At 41.4% G+C, this 24,500-nt stretch overlaps 1 protein-coding gene across 3 annotated transcripts in view; it reads right to left on the reverse strand.

Moving 5' to 3' along the window:
• ANKS1B (ankyrin repeat and sterile alpha motif domain containing 1B) overlaps positions 1-24,500 on the reverse strand; it is a 325,146-nt gene that overhangs the window by 219,475 nt on the left and 81,171 nt on the right. For all 3 annotated transcript variants that reach the window (XR_011559489.1, XM_070755905.1, XM_070755906.1), the window contains exon 12: positions 12,792-12,972. Coding sequence is in view for 2 of the 3 variants with exons in the window: in XM_070755905.1 (XP_070612006.1) it covers positions 12,792-12,972 (181 nt within the window). In the remaining variant the exon portion in view is untranslated. The remainder of the gene's footprint in view (positions 1-12,791; positions 12,973-24,500) is intronic.

Here is a 24,500-nt window from a genome sequence, read left to right on the forward strand (position 1 = left end):
TTTTTAACTGAGATTTTCAGTTAAACTGTGTTTGCTCTAGCAGAAGGTATCACTCTTCAAATAATGCCTGCTTCTGTTATTTTTGGTTCTTTCATGCCATGTAAGGTTTTATCTTTCTGCTTCTCACTGACTAGAACCACATATTATTACACTATTACATTGCTCTTTGGAATTTTATCTACTTTTCACTAGCAAAAATATGTTTTTCATAGCTGTCATTACTTTCTTCAAGTTAGGCTAAATTACCTTCAAATGATTTTCTTTCTGCTCTTTCTCGAGGTCACAGGAAGTTGATTGTTTCTTTGTCATTGAAATACAGTACATTAATTCACAACTTTGATTATACAGATTATCTACATGCTTATACGTATCCTACCATTAAGCAACAATGATGTTACTTTCACTTGTTTATTTTATTGAACATTAAAACAGTTCTGAATTTTATATGGATTGCATTGTGCAAACAAAAATCATGTTCATACTGATTAAAATTATTGCTCGTATTTATTTTTTTACATTACTTTTATATAATAATAATTTTACCGTATTTATTTATTCTTGCATATATTTATAACATGCCAGTCAGTTTATCTTAATTAATTTGCAGAAGCTTCATTTCCTATTCAGATAATGTATTTCTGTCTATTTTGTCTCTAAAAGATTTGAGGCTAAATATTTCTCTCTAAATCTTTTTCTCTCACTCTTTAAAAAACTATCATTGATCCGTTAGCCATTAGGATAATTGTATTATGTTTTTAATTATGGCAATGAGACATAAAACCCAATTCTAAAAACACTATTCAAAATTAATGTTGCTCACCTAAATGATTTAAAGCAAATTTCCTTAAAATGTTGCATTCAAAATAAAGCCTACATAAAATGATTCAGCTCCATCAAACAATATTAGTTAAAAAATGAGTTTCCCTATTAATCTAGTTGTGGATTATTTTATATGCAGCTGTAAATTAATGATTATGCACTTTATATTCACAGAAAAAGATATTGTTGAGAATATTACAGGTTAGGAATATTTATTCCATAATAAAATAATTTTGTTCAACTAGGGGTGTTATAGTTAATATTTTCGGGGACTTCTGGTCATGACGTTGGGTGGTGCAGGAGGATGTTCTCCGTGCTTTGAATCTGATTTATTTCACATCTGGAGACCTTTCGGTGCACAGAAAGTTTGCAGGACTTGGTAGAAAAGAGGGACATATCAAGCAACTGCATGATGGAAGCAACCGCTGCTGCGGCGAAGGGCATTATAATATGGTGGGACCAAAGTCATAGCAAACCACAAGAGACTTTTCCAGCTGTGTACACCTGACCTAAAAGAGATATTTGCCATGGAGAAAATTGTCAGGCTAGTGTCTAAACTTTTACGGCAAGACCATAGGCCACTCAACCAGTCTTCAGAGAGGGGCGGCATACAAATCTAATAAATAATAATAATACAAATATAATAAATAAATAATAACCAAACAGAGGAAGTAGATGAACTTTTTGCTAGTCAGCTAACCAAGGTATGAAGGAAGCACATCACAATAGTAATAGGGGATTTTAACTACCTGACATCAACTGGGATCAACCGACATCAACTACCCAACATCAATATAACCCCCTTGTGATAATATGGAAAGGCAAAAAATAATATGGAAAAACAAAAAAAGAGCTAGGAAATGGATATTAAACATACAACTATGACAACACAATGAATATTTACAAATTATTGAAAAAGAATTAATTTTATTTCTTAAAGAGAACAAAAAAACAACATACCACATTGCAAAATCTATGGGATACTTTGAAGACTTATACAAGGGAATCAAAATAGCATACTGTAAAGAAAAACAAAGAAAAATGGCAACAAACAAAACAGAGAATTAGATGAAATAAAACAATTAGAAAATCAGTTTCAAAATAAACCAGGAAACGAACAAATAAACAAGGCATTAATTTTATTTAAACATAAATTAAATATAGTAGAACAATTAGAACATGCAAACAATATTAGATTTATGAAGTAATCATTCTTCAAAAATGCAAATAAACCTAGTAGGTGGCTGGCATATGAACTCAAAAAAGAGAAAAAGAATAGGACAATATATCAATTTTAAAAATGAGACAGGAAATCAACAAAACAATGAAGAAGAATTAAAGGAAATTATCTCAAAATATTATGAAATTTTACACAAGCAAGATAACATAGAAACAGTCTTCGGAGAAGGGCGGCATACAAATCTAATAAATAAAATAATAAAGTAATAAAAATAATAATAACAATAATAACAACAAACAACAACAACAATAATAATAATAATAATGAAATAAATGAATATTTAAAAGCAGCTAATATGCAGCCTTTAGAGGATGAAGACAAAATACTGTACTGTTAAATAGATAAATAATATTAATAGAATTTAAAAATGTGATAAAAATGCAAAAGAATAACAAAGCTCCTGGACCAGATGGCCTCCCAGGGGAACTTTACAAGAACATAGGAGAACCATTGGAACTACTATTATTAGAATTGTATAACAAAATATTATCGAAAACTAAAACATCAAACTCATGGGGGGAAGCACAGATTACCATGATTGTGAAAGAAGGTGCTAATGCAAATCAAATTCATAACTATAGGCCAATTTCATTGTTCAACGCTGACTATAAAATCTTTATGAATATTATGGCAGAAAGAACAAAGAGAATATTAAATAAAATTATACATTTGGATCAAAATGGTTTTCTCCCAACAAGACAAATTAGGACTGAAACAAGAATGGTATTAAACATGTTAGAGTATTATGAGGTGCATCTAGAAAGGCAAGTTGCATTTGTTTTCCTGGATGCGCAGAAGCGGTAAACAATGTAAATTGGCAATATATGATTCAACAAATTTAAAAAATGAAATTTGGAGAAAAAGTTGAACAGATGATAGAAGCAATATACACTTCCCAGAAAGCCAAGGTAAGAATAAATTGTGATATACCTAGGGCATTCCAGATAACAAAAGGAATCTGGCACAGATGTCCACTACCACCTCTGCTTTTTATCTTGACTTTAGAAATACTATTGAACAAAATTAAATCCAATTCAAATATTAAAGGGCCAAAATCAGAAATTAAGAGTATAAAATACAGGCCTTTGACGACCACATAGTATTCTTCTTGGAAGATCTACAAGAGACAGGATCAATATAATTAAGAAATAGAAGAGTACAGGGAGGTTGAAGGCCTCAAAATCAACAGACAAACAAACAAAAAAACCAAATTACTGACTTAGAATATGACATCAAACCAGATGAAAAATTTAGAACACTTAGGACTACAAATCACACACACACACACAAAATTAGGTGTCAATTTGACAACTAGATGCTTTTCAGTTAAGGACAATAACTATACAAAATTAGTGCAACAATAAAAATTGACTTAGAAAGATGGGGAATGCTGCAATTATCACTACTTGGTCAGATAGCAGCCACAAAAATGAATATTTTACCCAAATTATTACACTTTCTTCAAACCATAACCATTAAAATTGGACAAAAAATATTTTATTCACTTGAACAATATCATTTTGAAATTCATATGGCAAAGCAAAAAAACGAGAATCAAATTAGCCAATTTGCAAGATAGCCAAATCAGAAGTGCTTTGAGCTCCAGGACTGGAGATTATATTATAAAGTAGTGATGCTGGTTTGGCTTAGAGACTGGATCAATAAACAATTATTGTTATTGGAAGACCATAACGTATAGAAGGGATGACATGCATTTTTGTGGGATAAAGAAAGTAAACCACAACAATATTTTCACAGGCACATGATTAGGGATTCATTGATGAAAATTTGGCAAGAGGTAAGAAAAAAATATTACCTGAAAATTCCTAATTGGCTGATCAACATGGCGGCAATGATTTACCCAAATATGATTAATGCAACTAGAATGGTTAAACACAAAGATATTTTGGTGAATTTGAGAAATTAAAAAGTAGAGAGGATTTGGACAAGCAAGGTATAACTATAGATTGGTGGCCCTATTTCTAACTCCAATCAAGATACCAAAAAATAGTGAAAAGTTTTGAATTAACAATTAGATAAACTCTTGACAGGCCTAGAAGACAAAATTATTTCCAAAATATACAATTATCTGTTACAATTTTATAGGGCTAAAGATATAGTAAAAGGGTCAATGATAGTGTGGGCAAAAAATGTGTTTCACAATGTATACTTGGCTGACTGGGAAAAAAATCTGGAACAGAAATTATAAAATAACAAAACCAGCATCTTATAAAGAAAATCATTATAAAATCTTCTATCACTGGCATTTGGCCCTTGTACAACTAGTGAAAATATATCCCAATTTAAATTCGATCTGTTGGAAACGCAAAAAAGACACCTTCTTTCATACGTGGTGGTGGTGTCCCAAAGCAATGAAATATTGGACAAATATACACAATTGGTTATATAAAATAATAGGAACCCCAATAGAATTTACTCCAGAATTTTTTTTATTGGGCATATTTAAAAGGCAATACAATAAAAGTATCAAGTATCTGATTTTGCATATCACAACAACTGCTAGGATCACAAATGCACAATGCTGGAGAAATCCTAATATACCCATCAAAATCTTGATAATTATGAAGATTTTTGATTGTGCAGAAATGGGCAAATTAACCAAAGAACTTAGAGGACAAAAAGATTCAGACTGCTATGAAACATGGGAAAAGTGGTATAAATGGATTAATGATAGAAAATTAAAGAGAAAATGTGGGATGAAGATATAGAATTAATAAGTATTGTAAGATTATGTATAAATTGTATAAATATAATAACATATACAGTGATCCCCCGGTTATTGCGTCCCCGACCATTGTGAACAGGGTAATTCGCGATTTTTCAACCCGGAAGTCAAAACACCATCTGCACATGCGTGCCCTTTTTTCTATGGGCACGCATGCGTAGATGGTGCCCGGCAGATCAGCTGCTGGGTGGCTTCCCTGGGTCTTCCCCCTCTTGCTGGCGGGAGGGCGAGCAGCGGGCATCAGCAAGGAGTTTCCCCACCGCCCACGCAAACTCCTCGCTGCCGCCCGCCCTTCGGCCGCCCACACCGTTCATTCTCGCGGCCAGAGCGAGCGCGGACAAGCCGTTCGCTGGCGCTAGCTCTCGCCTGCCTGCCCGCTAGCGAGGAGCCGCCTGCCTGCCCGCTAGCGAGGAGCCGCCTGCCTGCCCGCTAGCGAGGAGCCGAAGATTGGGGGCGGCGCGGCTGTTTTAAAACGTCGCCACTGGCATGGGGGGCTTGCCAGCACCCCCCGGACCCCCAACCCGGGTTTGGGGGGCTGCTAGGAAGCCCCCCATGCCAGCAGGGATGTTTTAAAACACCCGTGCGACTTTCCAATGAGTCCCGAAGACAAACGCGTTGTCTTCGGGTCTCATTGGAAAGTCGCGCGGGTGTTTTAAAACATCCCCGCCGACATGGGGGGCTCGCTAGCACACCCCCAAACCCGGGTTGGGGGTTCGGGGGTGTGCTAGCGAGCCCCCCATGTCGGCGGGGATGTTTTAAAACACCCGCACGACTTTCCAATGAGTCCCGAAGACAAACGCGTTGTCTTCGGGACTCATTGGAAAGTCGTGCGGAGTGTTTTAAAACATCCCCGCCGACATGGGGGGCTCGCTAGCACACCCCCGAACCCCCAACCCAGGTTAGGGGGGTGCTAGCGAGCCCCCCATGTCGGCGGGGACGTTTTAAAACACCCGCGCCGCCCCCAATCTTCGGCTCCTCGCTAGCGCTGCGGAAGTAAAAACACCATCTGCACATGCGCAGATGGTGTTTTTATTTCCGCAGCGCTACTTCGCGAAAACCCGCTCGTTGCGGGGGGTCCTGGAACGGAACCCTCGCAACGAGCGGGGGATCACTGTATTAAACGTTGTAGATCTGCTCAAAGAAGTGCTATATGTTAAATGTAAAAAAAAATATTAAAATATATTTTTTAAAAAGTAAATATTTTCAGCTTACAGAATGTAGTTTTCATTTTTCTATTGTCTGAATCCTTGATATTTCTTATTCTCTTTCTTTGTCAAATTGATCTGATTTTAAACAATACTTAAAAATGCTTTTGAAAAGCAATTCTCGCCCTATCATTTATTTACTGCTTTTCTGTTGTTAAAGGTGCCACAGATGCTTTTACAGATCCTTACCTGTACATAATAAAAACATATTATAATTATAAAGTATATTAAGAGGGGATGTGCATTCAACAGACTACTAAAATTGTCTACTCAGATGAGAGTAGTTTACAATGACTTGATTTTCTAACAAAATAATAAATATTTCACCAATTGATAAAAGCTTTTTAGAAAAAGCCAACGAAACAATTCAAGGTAAAATTATATAATTAAACTAAAGTATTACTAATGAAAGATTCTTCTTATATCCCAAAGGGACAAGAAATAGGTATCTGACAGTAAACTACTGAATTGCCAAGTTCACATGGAAGGAAGTTTCATATCATAGATTCTCAAGATGGTTTTATAAATAATAATCACAAAAATGTTCGTTATTATATTATTTCAAAACAATGTGAAATCACAGCTGCTACTCTTTAGCCGGTATTGGCTTCATACTCCTTGAGCTATTTTCAAGAACTGAAGATTTTAAATAATATTGGCATAATATACATGCATATTCAAGCAGTGTGGGCTTTTGTAACTGACATATAGAAATTGTACCAATGCCCAGATGTTCTAAGTAGAAAACTCATACAAAAATATTTGGGTATGACACCTTCACTGGGATCTCCACACAAGATTATGCCATAATCTTCAAATTTCAATTTTCTGATCTAGTTTTTTTCCCCCCTGATCTCCAATTCTTTGCCTTCAATTCTATCCCCTGGTATCAGCACATCGCTTATTCACATTTTCTTCTTCTCGCCCACAATTAAATCTGGTGCATTTTGAGCCAAAACCTGGTTTGTATTCAGAAATCCCACAATATTTTAATCTGTTCATTTTGAACTATTTCAACTATATTCCACAATTTTTCATTACTAGCATGTAGTAATTTTACAGATGTTCCAATGAATCATTTTGGTGAATGTATTATGTTATTGTTTATAATCAGTTTGACAAATCTTCTTGCATAAGTCAAATATTCCTTTTACAACCTACTCCTCAGTTGCTCAATGTGTCTTCGCCACACCTGGCTGTCCTCTAGTTTAACTTTATAGGATTTGGGACCGGTAACTGCAATTACAGTGGCTTTCACCCACTTGGGATCCCCTGCAAAGTTTTGTGTGAAACCTAGTTCACCCATAGTCAGTGTTTGGTTGGCTTGCTGGACTCCAGAGGTGTCTCCGTGTTATACATGGGGTTTAGCTTGTCTAGTTGGAACCTCAGTTTCTGATCCATTAGCATTTCGGCAAGAGTCCGCTTAATGGCAGCACACAGGGTGATGTGCTGTGCCAACAGGAACTGGTCAATCTGTTCCTGCCAGGTTCCCTGGGCCCATTCTAGTTATGTCTCTTTAGTCATCCTCACCATTCTTTCTACTTGGCCATTGCTAGCCAGACTGAATGGTGAAATGAATGGCCTTATACTGAGGTCGGCTAGGAATGATTCCATGTGCTGGGTTGTGAGCTATGGGCTGTTGTCTGATACAAGGACATCTGGTAGGCTGTGGGTCGCGAACAGCTTCCTTAAAGCTTCCATTGGTGGATTCCATTGTCAATGTGTGCATGTGGACCCCCAGCCATTTAGAATAGGTGTCCACCACTGAGAAATGTTTGCCCCGCCATAGGGTCCACAAAGTCTATGTGGAGTTTTAATCATGGGCCTTTTGATGTCTCCCATTCGAATGGAGTGGTCCATTATGGAGCCAGCCTGGTTTCTTGGCATGGTAAGCAAGTTGCCACCTACTTTGTAATGTCCCAGACTAATTTAGACTAGCTTCTTCCTAGTGCTTTCATGCACACTATTCCTGGGTGTCCTATGTGGAGTGTTCTTATTACTCTTCTCCGCAGGCTCTGTGGAACAACAACTCATCCTCCACAACAGGCACCCATTTGGCACAGATAGTTCAGTCTGTTTGCTTTTAAAGGTTTTGAATTCTTCCCCTTCTTCCTCCTGTGGCCATCCCCTCAACAGCCAGTTCATGACTTTAGACAATACCTTGTATTTCACTGTATGTTCCATGATGTCTCGAGATGTGATAGGGCTGGTTTGTTCAATGTTAACCAGGAAGATTTCAGCTACAGGTCTTGGGTCTTCCATGAGTTCAGGTGCTGGGCAGTGGCTGAGCGTGTCTGATGCTCTTTGCTGGTTTGTGTGTTAACTTGTAGCTGTAACTGGACAGGAAAATGGACCAGCGGGTCAACCAGGGTGACATATATAAAGGCATTTGTTGGTTGCCTGCGAGTAGACTCAATAAAGGCTTGTGGTCTGTCACAAGTTTGAATTTTCGGCCGTAAAGGTATTTGTAGAAATGCTTCCTTGCCCAACTGGCTGTAATTCCACTTAGCTGGTGATAATATTTTGGAGTAAAAGGTGATGGGGGCTTCCAGGTCATTGTGTAGTTTGTGGCTGAGGACTGTCCCCACTCCAAAAGGTGAAGTGCTGCATGTTAACAATAGGGGGAGGGTCTTATTGTACTATATGAGGATACAGCTAGATGAAAGCAAGTCCTTTATGACAGCAAAATTGTTGACCTCCCTATGTCCACATGGTCATCTTCCCCGGGAGCCTATGGAGGAGCTTCTGCTTTTAAAAAAATGGCATAGAAGTTTCTTGGGGATCAGTGTCTCTTTGATGGGTTTTATTTTGGCATCTGTGGGGCAAATACCAGACCCATTGATCGGGAACCCCAGGAATTCTATGCTGATGATCCCAATCTTACATTTGTCCCTTCTGACTTTGAGTCCTCTTTCTTGGAATCCCTAGCACTTCACGCAGCTGGGCAATTAATTGTTCCTCTGAGTCCCCCAAGATGAAGACATCTTCAAAATAGGAGATCACTCCAGGGACTTCTAAGATGGCTTCTAAGCTTCTAAGATGGCTGCAGATGCCATGAAGTGCCTTTGTCATGTTGTCCTTCTTCAACCACCTTCGTCACCTGTGTTAGATTCACGTGTAAATGAAGAAGCAAGTCACAGGAACCGTTCAGCACCTTTATTGTCTATTAGTTAGAACTAATGTGGACTGCCAGCAGGCTACAGGAAGCCACTTTTAAGGGCTTCCCTGAAACCTGCTAGCAATTTATTTCTCCTGCCACTATATTAGCTAATCAGTGGTGGTTATGCAAATCCATACTCCATACATCAGTACATAACAGCAACCAAACTCAGAGATCACCAAAGACTCCACAGGATAAGCAATAATTATAGTTTTATTAGACCTTACCAAATGTTTAATATACTCACAGATGCTGACACTAATTTAAGACCTAAAGGTGTCTATAAAGTGTGTAAAATTATTATACTTCTTACTGAAATAGTCTGTCAGACATTCAGGCCAGAAATGTAACACTTTATTGATAGACTCTATTTCACAGAATGCAATGTGTAAATGATTTGGTAATCAGAAAAACTGTCTTCAGTTTGTGTGCATTGTAGTTTAGACAAAAGACGTGTTACAGCATTACATAGGTCCTGGAATTCACTGGATAAGAGTACATTTGGGTTATTTTTAAAGGCTTTATTTTAAGTATAAATATACTTGTCAGAGATAAGCAACCAGAATAATCTGTGAATAGGTGAAGCAATTCTTTTATTGTTGAATTTTATTTACAATAATTTTGCCAGACTGACAGTCTTCTCTTGGGAAAAGACAAATATAGTTTTAAAGGTTTGATCTCAGACATTTTCTCCCCAAATGTTCCATTCCATGCTGGAATGTCTCTTTTCTCTCCCTAAAGGCACCTTTTCTCTTTCAGCTTCCACCAAAGTACTTTTGTATATGTGTTTACTTCATTTCCTGTTGCTATTCTGTTAGCACGAACTATTTTATGTGGCTTATAGTATGAAACATAAACACACAACTCCATTAAAAAAATAAATAAAAACAAATACATTAAATATATATAACGTATTCACTGAACATTCAACAATTAAAGAAATTTTCTGAAATGTAGGAAAAGGCAAATACAGTTCCCAAGAGAATCACTTTGCAGCTAAGACTGATATGTGGAAACCACCATTTATTTTTAAATTACAGGATTCCATTTCATTTCCAGGCTTACCACCTAAGTTTTAAAATAGTTTTTTTCTAATAAACTGATAAATCCTGAGCTGAGTTGTATCTCCAGGTATGCACTTATTTCCTTATGGTTCATTAAGAAAAATTCCTAAACCCTGGACCCTTTATCTCAATACTGACCAGAATTCTTTTAATTGGACTTTGGAGACAAAGTTTGCATTCATTTTGACTTATATTGCTTATTTTGTCAGCACTAATTACTAGAGACTGGGGGGGGGGGGAAATATCTCAGGAAACAGATTTCCAAATGAGTATAAGAACAGATATAAAATAACCAAGTTTATTAAAGCACAAATATAATGTAACATTCCTCTGCTGGATGAAATACAAAATGAAATCAGTATAGAAAAGAGAAAGAGGATGAAGCAGTTACTATAACCAATATTTATAAGAACCAAGGATGTAAATTAAAGTTAGACATACTACAAAAAAATGACACCATGTTTAAATAGTAATCTGTTAAATCAGATTTCTTATTCAATTAGAACTATTTGCTCTTCCCTATAGTCCAATTTTCCATGCAACATATTTTCTGGCAGTGGGATAAACCAAATGCTTCATACCTCAACAATCTTTTTTTTAAAAAAAACACTTACTATGCTGATCTTTGGCTATCATGACCATAATAAATGTTAAAGAAATTTCATCCTCCAAAATAATAACAATTTTTGCATTTCATCATTGGTCAGCTGGAGGAAGAAATGGTTGGCTTATGGAAAATATTGAATATAGTGAGGAGGCAAAAATGATGAAGTAAATATACCTAAGATCATAGTTCCCTCTAAGCTGAGCAGTGAGCAATCGCTCACTTAAAAATCATCATCAACTCAGAGTTTTCCAAACCTGCCCAGAAGCCGAGAGGGAAAGAGTGAGAGGGAAGGAGAGAGAGAGGAAGAGAGGAAGAGAGAAAAACAGAAAGAAAAAAGAGAGGAAGGAAAAGAGAAAGAAAAAGAATGGAAGTAAGGAAGAGAGAAAGAAAATCAAAATCTAGTTTGAAACTAGCTCAACTATTCAAGTGGCATTTTGATATTGATAGAGTTGCCCTATTATGAGCTCACTGTTATAGACACACAGTACAGTATTTTATTTTGAAATTCTCTGAGGCAAAACAGGGTGGGTTTTTTATTTGTTTGTTTGTTTGTTTGTTTATTTAATATTTCTGTGCCGCCCAGTCCCAAAGGGACTGCCGCTCAAACACTATACTTTTCCACCCACCCCCCAAAAAGTTAGAGGGAACACTGCCTAAGATAATGGCGACATGGAAATACAGTGGTACCTCATCATACGAACTTAATTGGTTCCAGGAGGAGGTTCATAAGGTGAAAAGTTCGTAAGATGAAACAATGTTTCCCATAGGAATCAACGGAAAAGCAAATAATGCGTGCAAATCCTTCAGGAAAATCCCAAACTTTAGAAGGGAGGTGAACAGAGGGCAAGGAGGAGCAGCTAAAGGGGGCGGGTGGAAGAAGCAAGGCTAGGCTAAAGGGTGAGTGGGAAGGAAGAAAGGCAAGGGGGGCGCCCCTCCCTTTTCTTTCTTCAAAAGACACACGTTGTTCTCTGCAAAAAATTTCCTCCTCCAAGCTGCCCCTCCCTCCTCCCTTTTCTTTCTTAAAAAGACACCCTTTCAGTTCCTTTGCAAGCACGTTGTTCTCTGCAAAATTTTTCCTCCCCCAAGCTGCCCCTCCCTCCTCCCTTTTCTTTCTTAAAAAGACACCCTTTCAGTTCCTTTGCAAGCACGCTGTTCTCTGCAAAATGTTTCCTACTCCAAGCAGCCCCTCCCTTTTCTTTCTTCAAAAAAGGGGGGGGGAAAGAAACCCCTTCATCCCAGCAGCAGCTGCTTGGGTTCATAAGGTAAAAATAGTTCGGAAGAAGAGGCAAAAAAATCTTAAACACCGGGTTCGTATCTTGAAAAGTTCGTTAGAAGAGGCGTTCGTAAGATGAGGTACCACTGTATATACATTTTGAACATTATTTTTGGAAAAGGCATCTTCAAATTAATTAACACTGTTGAAATTAATGAAAAGACTCCAGCCGATGAGGGATTTTATCAAACAAATTTTTAAAATGTATTGGTAGTTCAGAGAATTATATGTCTGAAGAGTATAAGAGTATAATTCTTACAAGTAAGAATTAAAAACAAACAAATAACAACAAAAACAACTTGTCTGTGTGTGTGTGTGTGTGTGTGTGTGTATGCTTAGTTAATTTTAAAGCCCATATATTTAACTATGAGTGTTGGATAAATAAACATATCAATTAATTTCTTATATACAGCAGGTTGTTCTTGTTTATGACTTCCTTCTTCAAGGACTGTTTGAATTTACGACCAAAACCTTACAACCAATCCTTTTAAAGCAAAAAATCCCCCAACTTAAAATAAGATCATAAGCTCAGTTGCAGTTTCACTTGCCTGTTCCAATTGTGATCAATAAACGAGGACTACCCGTATTGGTTTTGGAGCTCATAAAATAATTATTCAGTGACTTAGATTTTAACTTTAATCAGCATCCATAGTGTTAAACTTAAATCTTTTGTTTACCTGGTATGGTATTTTCTTCAGTGCTGTCCTCAATAGACACAGTGGAGCAGTTGGCTGGACTAACTGGAGAGCTGGAATTAAAGCTTGCGTATCTTACAGAGGAGTTGATTTCAAAATAGTTGTGGCTCTGATTTAATCGATTAAATTCAAAAGCTGATACTATTGATGTACGTTGCTTGGCCTGCAAAAATAAATTAATCAGAAGTAGATACTACTTTATTTTTTTTCTATAACTACAGCTCACTGCTTCTGTTCAGTTTTTAAAACCAGATGCTAAAAAAATGTTACTAACCTCTTTAAATACACCCAGAATAAGAAATATATTATAATCAGAAATATAAACTCAAGGTAACATTATTCATTGTTCTACAAAAAAAAACCCTGAATGCCAATTTAAAAAAAAAACCTTTCTTAGGCTATTAAAATATTTATTTATAAAATACCTATTCCATTCTCTATAACCAAAGTTGCATTGGAAATTATATAACATCAGAAATATCAAAGGAGGGCTTTGAAGAATAAAGGCAGAAATAAGTAACTACAATGTCAACTTTAGCCCTCTCAAGTAAACCAAAAGAAAACACAATAAGTTTACAATGGTTCTACTTTATTATAATGCTACATTAATATAATCTTGCAATCTGAAGGTACAAATTTCCTTTCACAACTTTTAACTACTTGATCCATTAAGACAAGTATTTCCAAGTTTCTGTCTCTGACCATTAAGCCATTGGAAACTGCTACATCTCTGACTGTTTTCCAAAAAAGCGTCATTTTTCTCCTTCATTCTCCAAGGTCAATCAAACATCCCATCACATCAATATTGTTGTGTATTGATGTCCACTTGTATGAATATGTCTACAAGATGTTAGTGAAGGAAGAACAGATATGAAGTATGACAGAGAAAGTACTGAATGAAAATTACAAAAGATAACCCAAAAGAATGATTTGGAAAAGATACATTGCTGGCTATGTAAAAGAAAGTGGCTAAAGTTTTAAAAATTAAAAAATAAAATACAAATGACGAACCAAGAGAATGACCTAAAATGTTTTCTTATTGGACCTACAAAAGAAGCTTGTTAAAATGTTAAAGAAATCTGTATGATTGGATAAAGAATTGAAGAAATATCAAATTTTATGACAATATTTGATTGAATTAAAGATTAAGATTTTTAAAAGTAAGAGAAAGGAATACAAAGTTGTTTATTTGATCAAGGTTAAAATATGACTTTTTTGGTCAAGTTCTGAAAACCTTTTATGGATTTTTTTTTTTTGCTGACACCAGGATTCAAAAAATTATGTTTTATGGATTTGTTAAAATATTGGATATGACATGAAGACACCAGTTTAATACTTTTTTCCTTTGTCGTCTTTGTCTAAGTTCAATTTATATTACTTTCTACTATTATATTAAAATTCATAATAAAACTATATTCAAAAAATCAGTATCCAATATTTATACTATTTATTTTTATGGTATATTACTGAAAAATTCCTTTTATTTCTATAACATTTCTTACTACTCTTGTAACAATTGTAAAAGCCATGTCTATCTTCACAAATGTTTCATCCATTGGCTGGCAAGCAAAAAAACTCCAAAGAAGCATCAAAATTACCGTTAGAACAAGCTATTGTGTGATAATGTGAAACAGCTTTTAAATGCTATTTTCAAGATGGAATTGTCAGCAGATGGATAGAGAGCATTGAATAGCACACACTTTGATTAATTTTTTACTAATTCAATGTCTGGACTTAATTGAAGTCAGTGGCAAGATTCCCACTGGATTCACTTAGAGAACATTACTCAACTAATCATTCATTATATCATTCAGTATTTTTGAAACAGTGAATGAATTAATAAAATAAGGACCTCTCTGAGTCTACGGAGAGGGGCGGCATACAAATCTAATAAATTAAATTAATTATCAACCTTGAAGATTACTTATTATTTTAAATATATGTATATCCCATGCACTGAGCTAGACTAAAGGAACATGATATAAGGAGAGACATGCAAGCACACACACCCTGAGAGATGTACATCCAAACACAATTTGGATAAAGAACATTTTTCTGCATCACTTAAAATGCTAGAATTTAAAGTGCTTTAACTGAAACTAAATGTGGGGGATGATTTTTTTTCTCATGTCAGAAAGATTGTGACTGCTGTCATATAGTGCAGGGATCCCCAGCCTTTGGGCTGTGGATCATTATGGGTCTATGGCCTTGGCAACTGGACTATAGGTAAGCAAGTGATGCCTTATCTATGCATAAATGGGATCTAGACGGCACATGAGACCACCACTACTTGGGCCATGTAAAATTGTCTTTCACAAAACTGGTCTGTAGTTCCAGAATGGTTGGGGACAACTGATACAGTGAATCTGACCAGGAATAGGAACCTTAATGTTCCTTGAGTTTTTTCCCAAAGGAAATACAACTGGTGCACAGGCAATGTTATTTTAATTTATATCTATATCTTTATATCTATATACAGGACATCAGGAGAACTGCTTAGTTTGCCAGGGAAAGAGATATACATTTGTGAGCCGCCCTGAGTCTTCGGAGAGGGGCGGCATACAAATCCAAATAATAAATAAATAAATAAATAATATATCTATATATGTATATCTCTTTCCCTGGCAAACTAAGCAGTTCTCTTGATGTCCTGTTCAGTGCCTGGAGACTGTGAGGCAATAAATTAAACTAAAAATTAAATATATAATTACCAAAGTTAAGAATATATACAATTCCAAATAATAGTTTAACATATACAAATATACATATAATTCCACTAGACTTGAAATTTTGGGCTTAGATAGCTTAGAGCTATGTCACCTTTGTTCTGATCTAAATGTAGTTCATAAAATTATCGACAATATCCTACCTGTCAATGAATACTGCAGCTTCAACCGCAACAATACACAAGCACACAATAAATTCAAACTCAATGTAAACCGCTTGAAACTCAACTGCAGATAATACGACTTCAGCAACAGGATGGTCAATGCCTGGAATGCACTACCTGACTTTGTGGTTTCTTATCCAAACCTCAAAAACTTTAATCTTAGACTGTCTACTGTCAACCTCACCCCGTTCCTAAGAGGTCTGTAAGAGGCATGCATAAGTGCACCAGTGTGCCTACCATCCCTATCGTACTGTCCTCATTTATCTGTATTTACTTTGTTTATATTTATACCAATAATTGCTGTCTTATGTATGTTTTGACAAATAAATAAATAAAATAAAAAAGTAACAAGTATACAGAAATGATTGATCTAGTTTCAGTTTGCTGGATTTCTGATTTATCATTTTCATGCTGGATTTCTGATTTATCAGGAATCAGTATTTAAAACATATATGGTTTCTATGCAGGCCAGCGAAGCAATCTCCAATTTTCTACTTTTTTAAAAACTAATTGATTTTAATTTATTCCACAAAAGATATTAATTCACATGCAAAAGCAAGCAAAGCACTAGGTAAAGAATTGAACGCTTATTTATTCTACCACTGAAAACTAAAGAATAAGGGAACGTTAATTGAGCTCTGTGCTGCTCAAGCACAGAAAGGCAGTATTGTGTTGCCCACAAGCTCTTGTCTAATACCTACCAAAGAATGGCAATGTACACAAATACATTTATTTTAAAAGAACAAATTTTATGACAATAAACTACCTTTGGGGGAAAATGTTTTACCAAATGTTTAATATATTAAACTGATCGGTACTTTTTAATTAATTTTTAATTGTTTCCTGCTTAATTTAATATAGTTTGGGAAATGCCTTGGACATGGGTTTGGAGTGGAAGACCTCCAGTCCTATGATTCTATACTTCAACTGCTATTTAATTTGGTTGACTGTGTTTCAATTTACTAATCTCTGATATCTTCATGATGACAAATCACTGCGACCTCAACCATATAATTTGATGAATTCAATCAATAACAATGGAGATAAATGTACCCTAGGCCAATGAGGTAAAAAAACAAAAAGAACACAAATGGCAGAAAGAAGAGAGAAGTATGTTAAACAAGTTTAGTATATACACAGTATAACTGTAATGTGTATCATAAATTAGGGAAAACAAGAAATGATTCATTAAAAGGAATAATATCCAAAACAAAACTTAGGTAATCTCTTTCAATTTAGACTTATTTAAAATTAAGTCTATGAATATCAATATTCATGATCAATATTCATGATCGAAACATTTAAATATATTAAAGGGTTAAATAAGGTCCAGGAGGGAAGTGTTTTTAATAGGAAAGTGAACACAAGAACAAGGGGACACAATCTGAAGTTAGTTGGGGGAAAGATCAAAAGCAACATGAGAAGGACCGTTGAAACTTACCTGAACGGTCTTCTCGATGCACTGCAAGGAGAGTCCAGGATGGGTAATTCTTCAGTCTGATTGGTCGGGACTGAGTTTAATTTAAATAATAGGCAGGTACCGCCCCCCTTAGCCCTCCAGTCTAAAGGAAACGAAGGAGCAGTATAGCTAACACAAATTTATTCAACATTCAAGGTAACTAGAAAAAAACAACTCCCAAAGGCACATCGTCAGAAAGAGTCCCTGGTCCCAATTTGGGTGGGTCTGGACTCTCCTTGCAGTGCATCGAGAAGACCGTTCAGGTAAGTTTCAACGGTCCTTCTCCAATGCACTTGCAAGGAGAGTCCAGGATGGGATATACCCAAGATATTAACCAAGGGAGGGAGAAGGTTGGACCGGGGGCTCTGAGAAGGAACACACCCGCTGTAGTACCCTCCTCCCAAACGCTGCTTCCGCGGAAGCGAAAGAGTCAATTCGGTAGTGTCTGATAAATGAGGACGGCGCCGCCCAGGTGGCCGCCCTGCAAATGTCCTCTAGTGAAGCCTGGGTGCTCCAGGCTGCTGAAGTGGCCGTACTACGAGTGGAATGTCCCGTGAGTCCCTGAGGCACAGGGGATCCTTTAGTTCGGTAAGCCTCTCTAATGCAATCACACAGCCAGCGGCTGATTGTCCTAGGGGAGACTTTAGTGCCCAACGTTCTGGTTGCAAAGGACACGAATAAAGCCTCCGAAACTCTGAATCCTTGAGTCCTGCGAATGTAAATTTTCAGAGCTCGCCTCACATCGAGCTTATGCCACCTAAGCTCCGAAGGGTGAGTCCCGTGGGTACAGAAGTCTGGGAGGACTACCTCCTGTGCCCTGTGGAAAGCAGAGTTGATCTTTGGTAGAAAGGCTGGGTCAAGTCTTAAGACCACCCTGTCCGTGTGAAAAGTACAGAGATCCTCCCTGATTGAGAACGCTGCAATCTCAGAGACCCTCCTGGCGGATGTGATTGCGACCAAAAGGGCCGTCTTGAGGGTTAACAATCTGAGAGGTATGTGGCGAAAGGGTTCAAATGGAGGTCCCGTTAAGGCGTGTAGCACCAAGGATAAATCCCAAGAAGGGAACCGATGGATCGGTGGTGGTCTGATGTTAGCGGCCCCTTTCAAGAAGTCCCTGATCCAGGGGTGTCTGGTCAGAGGGCGGGAGTTGCCCCCTCCTATGATGGTGGATAAAGCGGCCACATGACGGCGTAAGGTGTTTGGAGCGAGACCTTTTTCAAGGCCCGCCTGAAGAAAACTTAGGACCAGGGGAGGGGAGGCCTTTTGTGGATCTACCTCCCGCTCCTCACAGAACCTGGAGAAGGAAACCCAGGTAGCCTGGTATATTCTTCTTGTCGACGGTCTGCGAGCAGCCTGGATTGTATCAATAACTGCCTCTGGCAAGAGATGTTGTCTTAGATGCTGCCGCTCAATCTCCATACGGTCAGCTGCCACCACTGTGGCTCTGGATGAGAAATCGAGCCCTGGGAGAGGGAAATCAGTTGATCTGGAATCCTCCAGGGGGGTGACACTGACAGTTGCATCAAGTCCGCAAACCAAAGGCGACGCGGCCAGTATGGAGCCAGCAACAGTACCTCCGCTCGTTGCTCCAGAATCTTCCGCATGACCCTGGGAATGATGGAGATCGGGGGAAAGGCATACAGAAGTCCTGGCGGCCACTGCATCCGAAGAGCATCCACCCCCTCCGCCCCCGGGGTCGGGAAGCGGGAGAAGAAACGTGGGAGCTGGGAGTTGCTTCGGGTAGCAAACAGGTCCAGAATTGGCCTCCCAAACTTTCGAGTGATGTCCTGAAATATTGCGGGATCCAGCTGCCACTCCCCAGGATCCAATGTCTCCCGGCTCAGCCAGTCCGCGCACACATTCTCTACGCCTGAGATGTGCTCCGCTGACAGGGAAGCCAGATTTGCCTCTGCCCATCTGAACAGGGACTCTGACTCCTTCATCAGTCTTCGAGACCGAGTCCCCCCCTGTCTGTTGATGTGAGACCGGGTGGCGACATTGTCGGTCCGAACCAGGACATGTTGGCCCGTTACCAGGTCCGCGAAGCTGAGGAGAGCCAGGGAAACTGCCTTCAACTCCAAGAAGTTGATGTTGACCTCTCTCAGGTCGGATGGGTCCCAAAGGCCCTGGGTTAGATTCGAGGAAAGATGGGCTCCCCATCCCGTCAGGCTGGCGTCTGTCGTCATCGTCAGAAAATGCTTGTCTAGGAAGAGTGACCCCTTTGTTAGAGCTGGAGAAATCCACCACCGAAAGGACCGTCGAACTGCCGGGTCCAGGTGCACCTGAAGGTGGGAATGGCTGATCTTCCTCCTCTGGTATGGTAGGAGGAACCACTGGAGAGGACGTAGGTGGTACCTGGCCCATGGAATGATGTCGATACAGGACACCAGTGTACCTAGAAGCTTGGACAGAGACGAGAGTCTGGGGAATTGCTGTGGCGTCAAGCCCCGGACGAGCTCCCTGATTGTGGACTGCCTCTCTTGGGACAGGAAAACAAGGCCTTTCCTGGAGTCTATACTGGTACCCAGGTGGGCCAGCCGTGTTGTGGGAGTCAAGTGGCTTTTTTCGAAGTTGATCGAAAAGCCGTGGTCCTGAAGTGTCTGAATCGTGAGATGCAGGTCCTGAAGCGCAAGGTCTCTTGATCTGGACAGAATCACGATGTCGTCCAGATAGGCCATTAGGCGCACCGACCGCTGCCTGAGGCCTGCCGTGAGAACGTCCAGCAGCTTCGTGAAGGATCTTGGGGCCGATGAAAGCCCGAAGGGCATGGCCCTGTATTGAAAATGGGCTCCATCCAGGCTGAAGCGCAGATATTGTCGGTGAGACGGAAGGATGGGGACGTGTAGGTAGGCCTCTTGTAGGTCTATGGACGTCATGTAGTCCCCCTGCCTGATGGCTGCCAGGATGGAGCGCAGAGAATGCATTCTGAACCTCCTGTACTTTACATAGAGGTTCAGTCTCCGCAGGTTCAGAATGAGGCGTGCCCCTCCTGATGATTTTGGTACCAAGAAGATCGCTGAGTAGAATCCCAAACCCCGCTGAGGTATAGGGACCTCCTCGATGGCACCTATCTCCAGCAGGTGAGATACCTCCTGATATAGGAGCCTCTTCTTGGGTTTCAGATATGGCATCAACCTCGACCCCAGGGAAGGGGGGGAGGAGTGGCTATTATAGCCAGGGAGAGCCTTTGCCTACGTGGACTCATTGCTCCGGAAATTGCGGGTTGCGAGTCACTCTTTATGAGGTTGGACTTAGGGGTTCAGGTGGGCTTATTTCTCACGTACCTGCCTCCCAGCTGCGTGTCAAAAGCCCTGCCTGTGCTACTCGAGGAGGTAGCCGGGTTGGCGGTGGAGTTCCCCAGACTTATTGTCTTGGGGGACTTCAACCTGCCGTCACTCGGCGAAACCTCGGGGTTGGCACAGGAGTTCATGGCCACCATGACAGCCATGGACCTGACTCAAGTAGTACGGGGTCCGACTCATGAGGGGGGGCACGCACCTGACATGGTATTCCTTTCCGAGCAACTGAGCAATGGTCTGAGACTAAGGGGCTTAGAAGCAGTGCCTTTGTCATGGTCAGACCATTTTCTACTAAGGCTTGACTTCCTGGCTCCAATCCTTCCCCGCAGGGAGGCGGAACCAATGAAGATGTTCCGCCCCAGACGCCTAATGGATCCAGAGGGTTTCCAGACGGCGCTTGGGGTTATTCCAGAGGCACTCATCCACAGTTCGGCGGAGTCTCTTGCGGAGGCCTGGAATACGGCTGCTGCGGAGGCTCTCGACCGGATTGCGCCTTTGCGACCTCTCCGTGGCGCTAGACCCCGTAGAGCCCCATGGTTCAACGAGGAGCTCCGGGAGTTGAAACGCCAAAAGAGACGTCTAGAGAAGCGATGGAGGAAGAGTAGGTCTGAATCTGATCGAACACTTGTAAGAGCTTTTATTAAGACTTACAAAGTGGCGCTCAAGGCGGAAAGATGCGCGTACCATGCCGCCTTGATTGCATCAGCGGAATCCCGCCCGGCCGCTCTGTTTAGGGTGACCCGCTCCCTTCTTAACCAGGGGGGAGTTGGGGAGCCCTTGCAGAGTAGTGCCGAGGAGTTTAACACGTTTTTCGCTGATAAAGTCGCTCAGATCCGGGCCGACCTCGACTCCAATTGTAAAACAGAGTCGACTGACAACGAGTCAGTCGAGGTGACTGGGGCACGTACTTGTCCACCTGTCTGGGAAGAGTTTGATCTGGTGACACCTGATGAAGTGGACAAGGCCATTGGAGCTGTGAGTTCCGCCACCTGTTTACTGGATCCGTGTCCCTCCTGGTTGGTCTCGGCCAGCAGGGAGGTGACACGGAGCTGGGCCCAGGAGATTACCAACGCTTCCTTGGGGAGGGGAGTTTTTCCATCACTCTATAAAGAAGCGCTTGTGCGCCCCCTCCTCAAGAAGCCTTCCCTGGACCCAGCAGTACTCAACAACTATCGTCCAGTCTCCAACCTTCCCTTCATGGGGAAGGTTGTCGAGAAGGTGGTGGCACTCCAGCTCCAGCGGTCCTTGGAAGAAGCCGATTATCTAGGTCCCCAGCAGTCGGGCTTCAGGCCCGGTTACAGCACGGAAACCGCTTTGGTCGCGTTGATGGATGATCTCTGGCGGGCCCGGGACAGGGGTTTATCCTCTGTCCTGGTGCTCCTCGATCTCTCAGCGGCTTTCGATACCATCGACCATGGTATCCTTCTGCACCGGTTGGAGGGGTTGGGGGTGGGAGGCACTGTGCTTCAGTGGTTCTCCTCCTACCTCTCTGGCCGGTCGCAGTCGGTGTTAGTGGGGGGTCAGAGGTCGACTCCGAGGTCTCTCCCTTGTGGGGTGCCTCAGGGGTCGGTCCTCTCCCCCTTGCTATTTAACATCTACATGAAACCGCTGGGTGAGATCATCCAAGGACATGGGGTGAGGTATCATCAATATGCCGATGATACCCAGCTTTACATCTCCACCCCATGCCCAGTCAACGAAGCGGTGGAAGTGATGTGCCGGTGCCTGGAGGCTGTTGGGGCCTGGATGGGTGTCAACAGACTCAAGCTCAACCCGGATAAGACGGAGTGGCTGTGGGTTTTGCCTCCCAAGGACAATCCCATCTGTCCGTCCATTACCCTGGGGGGGGAATCATTGACCCCCTCAGAGAGGGTCCGCAACTTGGGCGTCCTCCTCGATCCACAGCTCACATTAGAGAACCACCTTTCAGCTGTGGCGAGGGGGGCGTTTGCCCAGGTTCGCCTGGTGCACCAGTTGCGGCCCTATCTGGACCGGGACTCATTACTCACAGTCACTCATGCCCTCATCACCTCGAGGTTCGACTACTGTAATGCTCTCTACATGGGGCTACCTTTGAAAAGTGTTCGGAAACTTCAGATCGTGCAGAATGCAGCTGCGAGAGCAGTCATGGGCTTACCCAGGTATGCCCATGTTTCACCATCACTCCGCAGTCTGCATTGGCTGCCGATCAGTTTCCGGTCACAATTCAAAGTGTTGGTTATGACCTTTAAAGCCCTTCATGGCACTGGACCAGAATATCTCCGAGACCGCCTTCTGCCGCACGAATCCCAGCGACCGATTCGGTCCCACAGAGTGGGCCTCCTCCGGGTCCCGTCAACTAAACAATGCCGGTTGGCGGGCCCCAGGGGGAGAGCCTTCTCTGTGGCGGCACCGGCCCTCTGGAACCAACTCCCCCCGGAGATCAGAACTGCCCCTACTCTTCCTGCCTTCCGTAAACTCCTCAAAACCCACCTTTGCCGTCAGGCATGGGGAAACTAAACATCTCCCCTGGGCACGTTGAAGTTATATATGGTATGCCTGTATGTGTGTATGTTAGTATAGGGGATTTTCTTAAACTCATAATATTTTAATTAATTGGATTGTATTGGATTGTTTTTCACTTGTTGTGAGCCGCCCCGAGTCTTCGGAGAGGGGCGGCATACAAATCCAAATAATAAATAAATAAATAAATTTCCAAGGGAGCACGACAAGGCAGGTAGCGACAAGGTGGAGGGCAAAGAAATTCGATCTGTAGGCCTTGTGAAACTGTGGAAGTCGCCCATGGATCTGATGAGGTGTTGGTCCAGACGTCGGAGAAATGGGTTAGTCTGCCGCCTAAGGGGATGTCCAGAAGAAAGTCACTTGGCCTTCCTGAACCCCCTGCCGGAACCTCTAAAGGGGCGGCGGCCCTGGTAGGACCTGGAGCGATCAAATTGTGGGTTCCTGTCCGTGCGAAAGGAACCTTGACCAAAGGATCCCTGAAAGTAGGACCTCGACCCCTGGTTGCTGGTCGAGGTGGAATCATTCCGAAAGGACTGCCGCCGTTGGTAGGGTGTAAAACGCCGTCCCTGCTTTTTACTGGAGTTGGGCATAATCTTCTTCTTATCCCTATCCTCCACTAGCACATCGTCCAAGATGTCTCCGAAGAGCTTCTTGCCCTTAAACGGTGAAGAAGCTAGGGCCCATTTTGACTTCACGTCGGCTTGTCAATTCCTTAGCCAGATGAGTCTGCGGGAGGCGACCGACGCGGCCATTGCCCTTGATGAGAACTTGGCGGCATTGACTGTTGCGTCCGCCGAAAATTCGGTGGCCGCCAACAGTTTGTTTAAGTCTTGGCGTAGTCTCGCATCCTGCGGATCGACTCTGGACTGAATGTCTTTTATCCAGAGGAGCGTAGCTCTATTAAAAAATGATGCCGCCGAGGCGGCTCTTACGGCCCAAGCTGACATCTGGTGAGCCCTGCGAACAACATTGTCCGCCCTTTTGTCTTCCGCTTTTAGTCCCTCCTGGGATTCTGAAGGGACTAGGGCATTTGAGACTAGGCTGGTCACCGGCTTGTCTACTATCGGCAGCTCCAGGAGGTCCTCCATGTGCTGGTCAAAGGTGTAGAAACGTCTGTCCAGGTTAGACGGGCCCTGACCCGTCGCTGGGTTCTCCCATGGACGTTGTACAGTCTCTAGAAAAAGATGGGAGGACGGAACATTAATGGTCTCCTGTTTTGGAAATACAAAGAGACCACTCGTAGGCTGATCTAGAGCAGAAGCAGCCCCTTGACCTCCCTCACCAGCCTGGTCAATGGTGATCCTGGCTTTGTTCAGGAGAACCCTGAAGAGTGAGGCCTTGAACAGGCCTGGTAAGGCGGGTTGCTCAGGTGGCTGTTCATCGCCGGATAACTCATCCTCATCTTCGCTGAAGCCTTCTCTGGAAAAATCATCCTCCTCCCCTGACTCCAGGATGGATTGAGAGGCTGGAGCCGTCCAGGGGTCTCTGAATCTCGACGGAGCAGGGCCGGCCGGTACCTGCTGCTGCTGAGCCACGCTGGC

The sequence above is a fragment of the Erythrolamprus reginae genome, chromosome 6 (genome assembly GCF_031021105.1).
Source record: "Erythrolamprus reginae isolate rEryReg1 chromosome 6, rEryReg1.hap1, whole genome shotgun sequence".
In the NCBI taxonomy this organism is placed as follows: Eukaryota; Metazoa; Chordata; class Lepidosauria; order Squamata; family Dipsadidae; genus Erythrolamprus; species Erythrolamprus reginae.